Consider the following 15,884-nt stretch of genomic DNA (forward strand, 5'->3'; position numbering starts at 1 on the left):
TTATTACAGACAAAAAGGGAAGAGACACACTAAATAAATGAGTCAGGAGACTTCTCTTTCTCCTCCTCAATGTTGGGAATTAAGAGCAACACTTTGAGTTTTCCCTCTGGGTTCTGTCTTTATAGATACATAAAATAGCAGGACCACAAGTTCATTTGCATTCATTTGCATGTGATCTGCATATAACTATACAGATTACATTGTATTTCCTGGTGTTTTCAGGATTTTTTTTTTCCTTTTTCTTTTTTTCCTCCCTTAAAGATCGTCAAGATATCTGAACCATAAATGACATCTGGTTAAGAAAAGAGCAAAATAACAGAAGTTAATGATACAAATGCTTTGTTTCATAATACTTTTAGTTTTCACTTCTCCAGAGACAGAAATACATTGGGGTAAATATCAGAAATACTGTTACATCAGTTGTTGAGAGAACAGTGCTGTTTCTTTTCTCCTTAATTGTAACAGCAGTCTACCGGATGTGAATTGTTCGGTACAAATGCCCCTTATCTCTCTGTCTTTATGTTGGTTGTATAAAAGAGGAGTGTTTGGTATACATGTATGCTTCAGCTTCGTGGGAAGATTACGCAAGATTTGTCTTCCCTTGACCTGCCACTGGGAGTGAGACCACAGATTTAATTTAAAGCTATACCAAGTGAAGTAGATGGCCCTATAGAAGGATGTTGTGACCTGGTTTTATAATAAGAAAAGGAAGGAGAACTTGAATTTGCATGGAGTCTTTTTTTTTAGATGAAAATGGGAAAATTCTTATAAAAAGATCATGGGGCACAAAATTTCACAATTTACTTAAAAAAAAAAAAAAAACAACTTTAAGGAAATAAGATTTCCCCGTTCCTAAATTTGAACCCATAATACTTCAGTCTGATGCATGGGAACCAAAGGGGAAAAAAAGAAGTGAAACAAATTAGGCAAGTAATAACTCTAGAGCAGAAACAATGAACACCTTAAAAGAAACAAAGTTTTAAAAGGAATCTATTTCAGTGTATTTAGAGAGAGTTTAAAGTCATGGTCTCAAGTTTATTCTGTAACATCAGTGCCTCTTGACATCAGCCTTGTTGAATGTTGAGTGAAACGTGACTTCATGTTCTCAAAGGAAAGATGCGGGAGATATGGTGCTATTAAGCAGCCAGCTGCATTATTTAAATTTCCTGTGGACTGATTTTGCAAACATTTCTGGTAGAAGTGAAGGTTCTGACTGAATAAGTCTTTGCTATCTCAAGTAGGAACAGGTTGGACAGAAATGGTACAGAGGTTTCCAGGTAGTCCTGAAGGAACATGGGTTTTGAGAGGATAAAGAGAAAATGATCTTGTGGTTGTTCATTGGTTCCATTTGATGGAGATGAACGGGATTCCTTTCTAGGGATGGCAGACAAGACTTATTTTTTAGAAACATGTTCTTCTAAGTTGTTTTTTTTTTTTGTTTTGTTTTGTTTTTTGATAGCGAGGACACAGTGGGAGAGGGAACACAAGCAGGGGAAATGGAAGACAGAGAAGCAGGCCTCCCACTGAGCGAGGATCCCGATGCAGGGCTTGATCCCAGAACTCTGGGCAGCCACTTAATGACTGAGCCACCCAGGTGCCCCAAAACATGTTCTTTTATTCATTTGGTTTTCTTGGTCATCAAAACTGAAGAAAATGGAAATTTGGGGGACTTCTTGCACATCTGGAAAGCGATTTGGGAAAACAGAGAGGCAGCTATGCCACTCTGGTCTAAATTATTGTCTGCTGAGCGCCGAGTAAGGAGTGGGTAAGCAGCACGTTGCAGGGTGTGAAGCATTTGCTGTCTCTGGCCCACATTGAGTTGAGCAGCTGCCTTTTTTCTTATGAGCAACAGAAATGTTTTCCAGGTCCCCAAGTTATTGGGGAATTGAGTAATTTGGACTGAGAAAGAGGGACTTAACCTTTCTCACTAGTAGCAGAAAACCTTTGATCGACAGCTTGGAAACTTGAGAAGCAAACAGTTGGTTTTGAAGGTGTTGCTTGGGAAAAGGGGACAGAAGGTAATTTGAACAAAGCTATATAAATAACTAAGCATTTTTTTGGAGTGGACTTAATTATTCCAAGAAGACAGTTGACTGTGTTAAGTTGTAGAGTTCAGCTGGTTATTTTTGAGAAGCCAGAATTCAAAATTGGAGCGGCTTGGCTAGAACAGAACAACTCTTAGTGCCTCTGTGAAAGAGAAAGAGAGAGACAGAGAGAGACAGAGAGAGACATTGAGTTCCATTTAAGAACAGCAAGCCATAGGAAGATGTGCAGCTATAATCTGTAAGGCCTCTCACAGATGCACTCAGGCATTAGAAGACGTGGGTTTTATATTTGGTCAGAAGTGGCAGGCATGTTTCCCTCCCTGGAGGGATGGAGGTGGGTGTTTCTGGATGAAGACAGGATAGCATCATCTTCTCAAGAGACTTGACATGACTCTAAAAGGCTTAGGAGGTGCCAGGCACCCCAGTGGTGGGGGACCCCAGTGGGCCGTGGCCGGGTCCAGACAATCACTCAGAGAAGGAGGTTCTGGGGTGCTGTGGCTGCAATTCTGTTCCCCCACCTTTCAGTGCACACTTTGAAGGGAGTGCCTTGGTCTTTCCCAGTATATACCAGGGGCGGGAACTAAGGAAACCAAGGGTCTTGAAGAGGAGGGGGCCCCGGAGGACTTGCTTCTTTGGGGCATAAGCAGAAATGCTAGGTTGACAGAAGGCAGCTGGCCAGGCTGTGGACTCAAGCTCTCCCCGCAGCAGGCCCTGAGCTCTCATTCTCCTAGCCCGGGCTGCCAAGAATAGCCAGTGTTCAGGACTCATTCCTCCTGGTGCTGGGGCTGAGGTTGGTGGGCTGGGAGAGAACCACTCTGAAGGGAAAGTGGTCACTCTAGGAAGCTGCTGATTGCTCTTCTGGCTGCCCTGAGCCTCCCCGTCTGGGGGCCCAAGCTCCCCCCTCAGCCCAGCGGACAGGGGAGCAGAGGTAAAGTGAAGGGCCCTGAGGTCCAGGCCGGCAAGCTGGGGGTTTATTTTGTCACCAGGTGATAGGGTAGCATGGGTGATTCCCAGGGAAAGGACAGCTGGTCAGCTCTGTTTAGCAAGGTCACTTTGGTAGCTGTGTTCATGGCAGAACAGACAAAGTGGGGAAACAGAAAGGGTTTATGTGGTTGATTTGAGGCAAGTCAGGGCAAACCGTGGGACCATAATTTGATTTATCATGCTGTATTGCAGGAGCATCACCTTAAGATGCTCTGGTCTGGCCTCCCTCCTCCCCTGTGATTCTGGTTCCAGGCAGTTTGACAGCAGTCAAGCGAAGACCACCAGGCTGACCACCCCTGGACCTTTCCTCAGAGGCCCAGCAGCGGATTTCTTACCTTGACTAGTCATATTTCCCTATTGGAAACTTGATAGTAAACCTACTGAAGAGGGGTTAGGCTCCCAGCTCCTCTACTGTGTCCTTACAGCCTGTTGTTTGAGATAGACAGATGGACCAGCGGAAGGAATGGGAATGACTTTTGTCCAGACATGTTCAAACTCAAGCATCTTATTGGTCTTGGAAGAGTTCTTCTGGCCCCTAGCTCTGCACTAGGATTTGGAGGCAATTAAATTAGGAGAACATTTTATTGGTGGAAAAGGAAGAGGGTTTTTTTTTTTTTTTTCTTAAAAAAAAAAAATTAAAATCATTTCTTTCTTTTTCTCCTGTCCGCTGGTTGCATAAAACTGGTGAATGCGCAGATATGGGATAGAGATTGCTCTGACCCGGGCCTCTTGATAAGGCCTGAAGGTCTTCAGCAAAAAGCCTTGGGGGCGAACTCTGAATTCCCCCCGCCCTGCTTGCATCGGATTGTGTCTGGCGGGTTTAGACAAGCATTGCTGTGTGTGATGTGACAGGACTGTGCTCTGTAAGCTGGAGCGCGTGGGCACCTTCTAGGCTTGCTCCGAGTTGTGTTTCTTTGGTTGTCTTGGTCGCGCCATTTATTCATACCAAAGAAAGGACAGGTTGGGAGGTAAAAAGGGGAGGGGAAATGTTTCTCTGAATGAATGAATGAATGAATGAATGAACAGAACAAATGGCATAATTTACAAATGTAGGCAGCATTTGGCCTCGTGAATGTGTTGAGACGTGCATTTCGGCATCAACTCCCCAAAGGGAAGACTATAGTCTGAAACATTATCTTGTAGTGAATATTAGGAGCTCATAGTCCTGTGGGCCTGGTGGGCCGTGTTCCTTCATTAGTTCTCACTGTGCCATAGGTACTCAGTGCTCCAGAGTTACCGGAGATTAGGAAACCCGCCTCTGGCCGAGACCTGTTAGGGGTCGCAGAGCTGAGTGTGGACCCAGGAGGGTGGGGTCCAGAGCGGTGGCTCAGGCCACAGACGGCTTTCCTCTAGGTAAACTGGTAACCTGTGCTCTTCTTGCATGTTTTTTCTATTTCTTGGAATAACTGAAGGGATATGGTGCTCTTTTCAAGGGTCTCCCAGGAGGGCGTGGCACAGGTGTGTCTCAGACGCAGCATCCCTCATGGGTCCTCAGTTCTCTGGATCTCCTGAGAATTTCTGGGAATGCGGTGGTCCTGGTAGCAGAGTTTCTCAGGATCTTCCCAGGAGGTTCTGGTGCAGCCACTGATCGGGCCTTAGGGAGCCTCTCCCCTGCACCTTCTCGGCAGGTGCTCCCCTAAGTGTTTCTGAGCCCTGCCAGGCAGGCAGAGGTGTGAGTTCAAGACCATGGCCTCAGCACCAGGCAGTCCTGGGCTGGAGGCTTGGCTTCTCTGCTTGTTAGCCTTGGAACCCTTGGGTGGTCGCTCAGCTTCGGTGACCTACTGTGTGTTCCTCCGCACAGTGAGGAACAGGTCCGGCGTCCAGCGGGTAGCCTGAGGGTTAAGAGGTGTCACGTGTGAAAGTTAGCCCGGCGCATGCTCACAACATAATGAATACCAGCCGTGACTAGGGAAAATACATGGAGAGTGGGGACGGGAAGCGGTTGGTATTTTTGCAGGTGGACTGACTGCCTTTGTTCTCTTCCTGTGTCTTCCTCCTACTCTCCTCGCCCCCAGGACGGCTCGCTGGGAAACATCGATGACCTGGCACAGCAGTATGCAGATTATTACAACACCTGTTTCTCCGATGTGTGTGAGAGGATGGAGGAGCTCCGGAAGCGGCGGGTTTCCCAGGACTTGGATGTGGTGAGTGGGTGGGTCTGGGAATATGCTTCTGGCCTGCGGGGCTGCTCCGTGTCCTGCCCCTGATCCCGCATGCCCTCCAGGCCTTCTAGCGGTCCTGGTTGTGCCTGGAGCATCCCTCTGTAAGCTGCGGTGCTAGATCCGGGTACAAAGGTCAGGTCCTAGAGGCTGAATCATCTAGCTCTGTGGCCATCAGATGAATTGGGTATTGGCTGAGATGGCACGACCCAATCTTTATAGTCATCGAAAGACTGAATTTTATGTTTTAACTTAAGTGACAAGTGTTTTCACTGTTGGCCAGTGTACACTACATTTTTATGGCCTCTAAGCCCAAAGAATGTCTAGGTTAGATTTTTCCTGCCTTTTTTTCTCCCTTCCTTAAACAAAATAGAATTTGAAGAAGCCAGAAACCACCCTAATTTCTCACTTGGTAGTTACTGTGTTGGTATTTTAGCAGATCCCTGCTCGGTGTTTTTCTGGGCATTTTTACGTCAACAATATAATTCTTGCTTTTTTACTTAATATTTTATTATAGTTCTTAAATGTCATTAAGACCTTCATAATCACCATTTTTCATGGCTCTGTCCTTATACTCAGGGTGTTGAAATTCATTTGGCTGTTTCATGAAGACCATTTTGGATTAATGCTGCATTTGAACTTGCATGTGATAAATAGTAAATAAATAGCTTATGTCTCTCTTTGTAATCCATATGTGTGCTAATATTTCCATGTTGTGCATTTGGTACAAAAAATCTTATTGACGTTTCTGTGCTTATTAACTTAAATTTTAATCATATATTCTATTTGGATCCATTCTAGTTCAGTGCTTTTCACATTGTTTTATTTCACTATGCTGACCTCAGGACCCCCTCTGGAATGTCTCCTCATCCAGACGAAATCCTTTTTGACTATCTCTTATATATTGGTGAGGGAGGAAAGGCCACATGGATCTGTTTTGAATAAGAGTCTCTCTGTCTTTAGGGGCACCTGGGTGGCTCAGTGGGTTAAAGCCTCTGCCTTCAGCTCAGGTCATGATCCCAGAGTCCTGGGATCAAGCCTGGAGTCAGGCTTCCTACTTGGCAGGGAGCCTGTTCCTCCTTTCTCTCTCCCTGCCTTTCTGCCTACTTGTGATTTCTGTCTATCAAATAAATAAATAAAATCTTAAAAAAAAAAAAAAAGAGTCTCTCTGCCTTTCAAAACAGTTTGAAAACTGCTGATTCAATCAAGTCTTTATTTGTTTGTTTGTTTATTTATTTATTTAATTTCCATAAATCTACTTAGGGTAGGCATTAAAGAAAAACCAATAATTAAGAAACTCGGAACAATTCATTTATTAATAATTCCTTTTCTGTTATAAAGCACCTCTTACATAACAGACCCACCAGCTAGTTTAGGCACCTCTGTTTTCTGCAAGTGGACATTCTTCACTTCTCTAGTGAAACTCTGGTGTTCCTGTGGACTTTAATTTCTTTCCTTAACTCAGCCTAAGTGAAGATTCTTTAGGTCAGGAGTAACAGTATATCATGACTATCAGATACTTACTGATTCTCTTTCTTTTTTGTTTGCTTTCTGAGCAGTCGGCAGTGGTGGGAGTTACTACAGTTGAGTTGATTGAGCTGAGAAGCATCAGTTGGGGGCTGAGAGCCGTCATCCTGGGAGCCTGACATCGGTGCCCAGGCGGGCGTGTGGGCATCATCATTGCCCAGGGTATCTTTCCTATGACTTTGTCCTCTGGCCTATGCGATCGGCAAGGTTGCTGCTTCCTTTTCAACAGAAGTAACCTCATGTGGCAGAAGATGCCACTGAAATTAATTAGGTTCTTTTAATGGGACATCGTTAATGAAAAAGGACTTAAATCCCCACCCCCCTTTTCTGTGGGGGGCAAGATTGCAGCTGAACAACAACTTAACTCTTGGATATTGTAATTTTGACCTTGAATGATAGTCTGGTAGCATACTTTGTGGCTTCTTTGGATATTTTGCCTTGCAAGGAAATGGTTGCTATGGATTGGTGCGTGATCCTTGATGCAGTTGCTCTCCCAGAAGTCTAGCTGGTTGAGTTGGGGTTACCATCACCACCGCAAGGTGTTTAGGAACCTTGGAATGCAGCATCTGCATAGGAAAGAAAGCCTGCTTGGCAGTGGGATAAATAACTTCTTCCCAATTAGACAGATGGGCTTAATTTGGTGTGCTCTGTTCCAGAGCTGCAAAAGACAGTCTGGGGGAAAAAAAAAAACTACCACATGAGCTTAATTAGTTCTCATCCAAGGTGCAGGAATGTGGTGGTGGGTAAAATTGATGGGAGCTCATTCAAGCCAGGCTGGAAACTTCGTTCATCCTTTAAACAGTAGTTCATGAAAAAAGTAAGATCCCAGATGGGCATATTCAGAGTCCTTTCTATGAAATTCCAGGCAAGTTGGAGAGGTCAAGGGGAGCTCTTGAACTGCTAAATGCCTGGTTAGATGCCATGTGTCCCATATGTCATTCACATAGTTCAGGAGAGTCTAGAAGTCTGTGTGAGATATGCTTTAAGGTCATCTATCATTCTTTCAGGCCACCTATGCAACACTGGCAACATATTGCAAGTTCTGTCCTATGGTGGTTAGCTCATCACAGAGAGAGTTCATTTTCTTGAGAAGCTGAAACTTTCAGTCCATGATGCTCCTTTTATTGCATTATTTTACTTTATGTTATGTTATTTTTCGTTATTTTATTGCATATTATTCCACTTTCAAACAAGTAGACAAACTTCCTCCCCATTTTACTGTTGGAGCAGCTTTGTGTCTGAGGACCTGCAACATTATACTCCTTTTGGTGTCCATAAGCAGTCCAGTGAAAGCTGAATTGAGGTGGTTTGGAAAAGAAATAATCCACCAAAAGCAGTAAGAGGAGTACAGCGGAAGCCTACAGCTTTTTCTTTTTTTTCCCCCTAGTGAGAGAACACGACAGCTAGAGTGGGGAGACTGGGGGAGTAGAGGGAGTAGGGGTTGGGTAGAATCCCAAGCAGGCTCCACACAGCTCAGAGCTAGACGTGGGTCTTGAGCTCATGACCCTGAGATCACAATCTGAGCAGAAATCAAGAGTCTGATGCTTAACCTAATGAGCCCCCCAGGTTCTCTGCCTTTTATATAGAAAAAAGTAGCATTAAGTTTGTTGTGTCTGCTGTAGAAAAATCATTCAGAGACAGCCTTGAATACAGAGTTTTGAACGATGGGTTGAGTCAGTTTATGACTTCATTTCATTTCAGATTCTCTTGGTGAATTTTGGCAATTGGGGTAATGTTCTATAGATAGAATAGATATCTAGATATTTGTGTTTGGCTTTAAAAGTCAAGAAATGCATTGTCTTTAAGAGCTAATTACATGTCAACCAGAGAACCAACCAACCAAAAAAGGCACCCTGCCCATTTAGTCAGCGATGCTTGACTTAACCCTGAAAAATATAAGGTTTTGATAATTATGTTAGTAATTAACTTTCTGGCCTGAATATCAAGCTACTTTTCCAGGACCTAATCACCCGGCTCCCTACTAGCATAAAGCACTTCTTTGATAAAGTGTTTGCAGGGCCAATTAGTTTAGATGAAGGCAACAGAGAGTACAGATGGTATATCAATAGTATAAACAGGGATTATGATTCAAATTTATAACTATGGAGAGTTTTTATTTAGCACCAAACAGGCCCTAAAGGAACAGTGTGTCTGGACCCGAGCCTTTGCCTCTGTTGGGGAGTGGGACATGAGTGCTTGTGAACAGCAGGGAAGCTGCCCGTATTTCCACACATTTGGCACGTCCCTGAGCACTGCCTGTTATTTTGGCTGGGCAAGTCTGCATTTGGAAATGATACAGCTTTCCAAGTCCATGATGGGCCCATCTCTAGTGATGCTAAGTCCGACATCTGTCAAAGTGACACAGCAGCCAGGAGAGGGACACAGGCAAGGTGTGGGCAATTATGACCAGCCATATCAGCTTCCTCAGCATCTGTGAGGTTTTGAGTCTGTCTGGGTGTGGACAGAAAATAAGTGTGTGTGGTTGTCGGTGCAATACAGCCATGACGAAGGAGTTCCTTACTTACGGGGGGACCCTACTGACAAATGTCAGCCCAAGCCCAGCTTGAGCTCTGTGCTATTCGTGATCTCCTCTATGTGTGCACCAGGAAATGGGAGCCCAGGTGGAGACTCAGTGCAGGTCTTCAGGGACCAGGGGTGTAAGTGAAAATATTGCATATTATAACAGACAGATGTGACGTCACAGCTGTTGCTGATGGTATAGGAAGAGTTCTGGGGTGTAATTATTGTTCCTTGAAATTTTAAAAAATTTTTTAAAAAGATTTTATTTATATGACAGAGAGAGACACACTGAGAGAGGGAACACAGCAGAGGGAGTAGGAGAGGGAGAAGCCAGCTTCCTGTGGAGCAGGGAGCCTGATGTGGGACTCGATTCCAGGGAACCTGGGATCATGACCTCAGCCAAAGGCAGACGTTTAATGACTGAGCCACCCAGGCGCCCCATTCCTTGAAATTTTAATAGTCCAACCTCTTCAGATGTAATTCTGGCCTCATTAGAGGCATGAAGAGTGGGATCTGTCATGACTAGAGGTTCTTCTCAGCCCTTCTTCAGACTGCACTGCCCCAGCCCCAGCAGGAGTCCCAGCCCCCATCGCCACTTGGTGCAGCAGCAAAGGGAAACCCTGTTGGACTCGGGGCCCGGTTGTGGCTGTTGTGTTTACCTGGCAAGTTGGATAACCTCCCTCAGCCTCAGCTTTCCCATCTATACAGTGGGGGTAAAAATATCCCATAAAGGTATTGTGAGGAGTAAGTGAGAAAATTGCTATAAAGCACCTTGCACATCATGATGAATGCCTGTAACTGTTCATTTCTTTTCTTTCCTTTCTATTCCTAGTTCAAAACCATTCTGGTACCACTGAAGACTATCCGTTACTCATGCTTCATTAATATGTATTCATAGGAGTACACAGGTTATTTAGCTTTTTGATATTAAACATACATAAACAGCATATTGTAACAAACTTCCGTGCCTCTTACCCAGCTTCTACAGTTGTTAGCATTTCAACATCCTTATGTTACCCTTACTCCCTGTGCCCACTTGATTATCATTGTTTTTGCAAAGTTCTTTTTGCATATTGAAATGTACAGTTCTCAGCTGTATGATTTTGTCAAGAGAATGTATCCATGCCATGCACACTCTAGCATGATACAGGACATAGCTAACAACCCCGCAAGTTCCCTCAGTCCCTTCCTGGCAAATCCATGTTGAGTTCAGGGATTTTTGTTGGTCGGTTTTGGTCACTTCTGCATCCCAACTTAGGGAACAGTGCATGGTGTATAAGAGGTGTGTGATTAGTATATGTTGAGTTCATTTATTATATAATTATTTTTAAATAATTTATGAACATTAAGCCTATATCTGAGATTTTGCCTTTCTAAAAAGACCAGTAAAAGATGTTTTCCCCATCCACAAAGAGGTCACAGGTTAGTTGGGGGCATTAGACAAGTAAACAGATTATAAAAATGCTATGCTGGGGTACAGGGAAGAGCCCCTGGCCCAGGGTAGGAAAGTCAGGAAAGTCTTCCTGCAAGAGGTGATACCCAAGCCCACTCATTAAGGATGCAGAAGGTTAACCTGATTTGGGGTGGGGGTGGACAGTGCAGAAGAACTTAAGGCTGAGGTTCCAGTTTTTGCAAAGATCAAAAATTAGGAGAGAAAATGTGTCCTCTAAGGCAATTACACGAAGTTTACCGTGGCTGAAACCTAAGATCTGAATGATGTGGAGAAAAAGATGCGTGGTCTGCTTTCTCAGGCCCTTGGATTATTAATGATACAAAAAGATAGGATGTTCTGATTCATCACCGTTCACAAGACAAAACAAAAATAATTGCCATTTTGCAACAGCTGGCTGCTGGGTCAAGGTGAACTTGTGGTTCCACATGGGCAGACTTAGTCCAAACTCTGTCTGGGAAGGGGGAGAGAGTAGGGCATGTTGTTTTATCGACTTCTCTTTGGTTACTTGCTAGAGACAGCAAAACACGTGGAAAGCAGGTTTCCTGTGCTGCCTGAGGATTCCAGGAAGTGATGAAGGAAGGCGAGGTCGCCCCCACCTGCGTGAACAGGCTGCAGGTGTCTGGAGGGAATGGGGTCTGCCCCAGGAGCGTGGAAGCTCAGAAGGCAAATGTTCTCCTTGGACCCGTGTTCTCTCTTGAAAAGGATAGCAGTGTGATATGTGTGGCAGGGTGTCCCGAGTTTAGATATTCCATTGCTAGAGCCCAACCGTTGCTCTGAAAAGCATTTGTTTTTGTTTGGTTTCATTTTGTCTTCTAGGATAGGGCTTGCCAGCTTGGAGCTACTGGTGATTTGCAGATTGAAGGCAAAAACAGTGGGCATTAGATGTTGGGTCTGAGCTACGTTCTGCTGCACGATTCACATACTTGATGACAAAATACACTGAGGCATTGTGTCTTAAGCCCCATGGTGATACAGTTCTCTGCTCTGGCTCCTCTCAGACAAAGTCGCATTTATCGTCTGATGCCCAGTAGCAATTTAGTCAGCGTTTTTGTGCACTGCACCGCGCTAACACGGATGGACAGGAACCGATCTCTCGGCTGCCAGATTGGATCTCGGCATCCTGGGCTGCTTGTCATTTAGTTATGCATCTGTCCTTTTACACTTAGAAACCTTGGTCGACTCTTGTATAATTTGGGATCAGTTTAGGTGCGTCATATGTGATATAAACGTCTATAAGGTGGGAGGTCTTCATCAGGTCTTTCAAATAAGGTTCAATGGCATCAGCTTCTTTTTTGCTCCTGAGCATTGAGAAATTACTGTTTCATTTGTTTGCATTTTATAAAACACAATATACCTAGGGGGTTAAAAACCAAAATAGCATCTTACTCAGAATAAAAATGTTTGCCAGAAAGGGAAAGAAGTCTGAGCTTTGTGGTTGTTTTCATTTACATACAACAGAGAATTCCTAAATGTTAATCACATTGGTGGTAACTGGGGAAAAAAGCCAAGGAATTCAAGTCAGTGAGGCCACTTTGATGGCAGAATCTGGGTTTGGGAGGGTGTGGCCAGCCTTTGGGAGGGGAAAGGAGCATTCCTGTTTTTGGAATCTGGACGGTTCATAGTGGAGCGAGCACCGCGCCCCCCTGCCCCCACCATGTGCCTTGCTGGAGCCCTGGGATGTCAGCATCAGGTCCCCAAAACTGTAGTGGCATCCAAATGTTTACATTTAACACATAAGCACTTTTAACATGGGAGAGTGCCGTGTAATTTATTTGTGCATATGCCAAGGGAATTACTGGCTGTTTAAACGTGTGAATTTGTAGCATGCTAGCAGCAGTATGGTCTTGCCTTCAGACAAAATGTAAAGGAGTGTGATGCATGTTTATTTTCAGGGCCTGAGTGGGTTTTGTGGCTGGATCTATAATGCCTATAATGATGTCATCATCAAAGGTCTAAATTTAAGGCCTCTGGTGAAGACCGAGTATCTCAGGCCAAGCGGCCCACCTGTCCTTCTAGGCTCTGTTTAGTGTTGGCGGTCTGAAATGAGATTAGACAGGGACAGGGCCCAGACAGGGAGTCACCTGGGGCCAAACCAGGAGCCTTTGCTAGTGTCGCCACACACAGTGGCCCTTGGCTTCCTAACCCATTGGTCCAGACTTTAGACCAGTCTCAATGTAGCTCCACTATACCGGCCTGAGTGAGGACAGAGAGGCTTGGGCCCTGTATATTTGATGTTGTTTTGAAATGTTGGTGAGGTCCCAGAGCGTATGGTCAAGAACGAATTTTAAGTCAAGGGGCCAGGACCTGTGGGCAGAATCCATGGGCAGAAAGAGGCTGCTGCCTGCTGCCTATTGATCTGGGATTGTGAGGAGCAAGTGATTATATAATTTGGGGTTGGGGGGAAGTAAAGATAAAGGATATTCCAAAAGGAATTTCAAATGCTAAAGAAGACTCTAGGGATGTCTGAGGCCTATCTTTGTCAAACGGGGTTGTTTTTCCCTCCAGCAAAGCATTGAGAGGAAGGTGGTTGGGAGCTTCCTGGAGGAAGGTTACACGCTGCCCACCTCAAGGATTTGCCAATGGGCTGCAGGTTATAAGGACGTTTAAGTTTTATCTGCATTTCCTTGTGCCTCTGTTTCCCACATCATATTGATCTGAGCCTCTTCTTCTAAGAAAAACATCACAGGGGAGCCTGGGTGGTTCAGTTGGTTAAGTGGCTGTCTCAGGTCTTGATTTCCGGGTCTTGAGTTTAAGCACTGTGTTAGGATCCAAGCTGGGTGTGGAGCCTACTTAAAAAAAAAAAAAAATCATTACACCCATTTCAGCAGTATGTGTGTGTGTGTGTGTGTGTGTGTATGTATGTATGTATATATATATATATTTTTTTTTTTTTTCATTAATCTGGAGCTGCCTCTCCTTCACTTTGGAAGTTTTGGGAATTTTATTTTAAGTAGAAGAAAGCAAGATGGTACAATGTTGAGCTGATGTCTTCAACACAGCTGATCCTGTCAGGCTTCTGGCTTTTCAACCATTTGGGTATCTGGAAGGACACAAATTAATTTGGTGGCTTTGGAAAATGCATCTCCGTTTCCTTTCATGTCCCATTATATTACTCAAAAGAGAACAGTAGTTTCTAGCTTTTTTCTTTCTTTTTTTTAACCCTCTGATGTAACAGCCTGGGCAGTAGACGTGGAGGTTTAATTTATCAACTGCAGCAATGACATTCGAGTTCAGGCTCAGGTCTAAGCCAGTCTCCATGTCTGGCTGTTCTGAGCTTTGTGCACAAATCATTTATTTATAAGGGATAGTTTGAGAGACTTTCTGCAATTATTTACCATACGAAGATTATCTAAATTTGTGCTATGGCAGTGCTATCCATCTCATGGGCCCCAGCAGAAGCTGGTGGAACTTAATCAAAAATAAATCAAGGGCAAGCCCAAACCAGATTGGAAGCACATCATGAATATTCGTGAACATCTGGATGTGTTTGTGGGGGTGTGTGTTATTTTTTAATGTGTGCGACAGCCAAGGTATGGCTTCTCAACAGAGATGCCAAGAGGAAGACACATTTCCAGCTGTGATTTCAAAGGGTTATTTTTGTTTGTATGTGTATGTCCTTTGTCCTTAGGGTGTGGATTTTACTCTTCCAATATACTCCTTTGATCTCGTTCATCTTCTGGAATCTGTTTTGGTATTGTATCTGAATTCTTCATTGGAGTTCATTGCTTGACTCATGAAGATTTAAGCCTTCCTAAAGAAGAATTTTTACTTAAGGAAAAACATACTCTTTAATATATTTTTTTACGTAAAGATCTTACCTTATTTTAGAGAGAGGGAGGGAGAGAGAGAGAGAGTGAGTGGTGTGAGCAGGGGGAGGGGGATGTGGGCAGAAGGAGAGGGAGACGGAGACTCTCCAGTAGACTCTGGGCAGAGCGCTGAGCCCGACATGGAGCTCAACTGCATGACCCCAAGATCATGACCCAAGACGGAACAAAGAGTCGGATGCTCTACTGACTGAGCCACCCAGGCGCCCCTCCTGTTTAATATTTTTGATGAATCTTTTAAATGCTGGTGATATTAGGATACTTATCAATTAGGCTATTCTGCATCACTGCTCACAGCATGACTTAACATGTCACTCAGTGTACTTTATCTGCCTCGCTAGAGTACTGCCAGTAACTAGAAAGTCAGGGTGAATCCAGTACGAGAGGCCATAAAAATAATTGTGCTGATAATTATCACAATAATCACATTTTAAAAGTCCATTGGAGTTTATGAGGCATCCACATCTACTACCTGATTTAGTTATTTTAATAACCCTATGAGATGAATATTAGTGATCTTACGATTTTCAGTGGGCCAAGGCAGAAATGAATACTAAAGGGAGGCTGTATTGCCTGGAAGAGAAGACCCAGACTCAGACCACCTTGCCCACCTGCCTGGATAGTCGCTGCCTGGAGTCTCGGTCCAGGCATGCCTGAGGGGGATGATGGGGCTTCTGCACCAGGTTGTGGTAAAGACAAAATAAAGGTAATGTTTGCAGTACCCTCAGCAGAATGCATGGGTACAGGTTAGCGATCAGTGAACATGTGTAACAAATATCATTTTTGTTATTTATCTTAGAAATACTTTTTTTTTTTAGAAATACTAATTACTGATAAGAGTAATAATCATAAAAATAGGACTTGTCTAAAGTCAAGCAGCTAGTAAGTATCTGGAAAGGGGTTTGAAGCCAGAGGTCAGTGCCAAATCTCTGAGTCACCCCAGGTGACTCCCTAACCTTGCTTTTTACTCTCAAGAGATTTTTCTCAGTCTTCTTCCCAAAAAATGTGGATCCTGATTTACAGATTAGATTATGTGCTTGGGTAATAATAATATGAAAGTGAAAGTGTAATAGCACAATATTATAAGGCATAATATAAAATAATAAAAACATAATATAAAATCATTTTTATTAAACGAATTACAACAATAGACTCATTATAAAAAAATTGAAAAAAGAAACCTACAAAATTCTTCCAAGTAGAAGTTTAAAGTCTCCTAATACTCACTTACCAAAGATGACTATTCTGAACAGTTAAGGTTTTTTTTTTAATTAAAAAAAATTATTATTGAAGTATAGTGACATACAATATTATATTAGTTTCAGGTGTACAGCATAGTGATTTGTCAATTCCGTGCCTTATGCAGTGCTCA

The 15,884-nt window shown here is 43.7% G+C and overlaps 1 protein-coding gene across 4 annotated transcripts in view; it reads left to right on the forward strand.

The window, feature by feature from the left end:
- SASH1 (SAM and SH3 domain containing 1) overlaps positions 1-15,884 on the forward strand; it is a 195,254-nt gene that overhangs the window by 45,009 nt on the left and 134,361 nt on the right. For all 4 annotated transcript variants that reach the window (XM_032873140.1, XM_032873141.1, XM_032873142.1 and 1 more), the window contains exon 2: positions 5,045-5,173. In XM_032873140.1, the coding sequence (XP_032729031.1) occupies positions 5,045-5,173 (129 nt within the window). The remainder of the gene's footprint in view (positions 1-5,044; positions 5,174-15,884) is intronic.

Source organism: Lontra canadensis, unplaced genomic scaffold (assembly GCF_010015895.1).
Source record: "Lontra canadensis isolate GAN:19392208 unplaced genomic scaffold, GSC_riverotter_1.0 scaffold47, whole genome shotgun sequence".
In the NCBI taxonomy this organism is placed as follows: Eukaryota; Metazoa; Chordata; class Mammalia; order Carnivora; family Mustelidae; genus Lontra; species Lontra canadensis.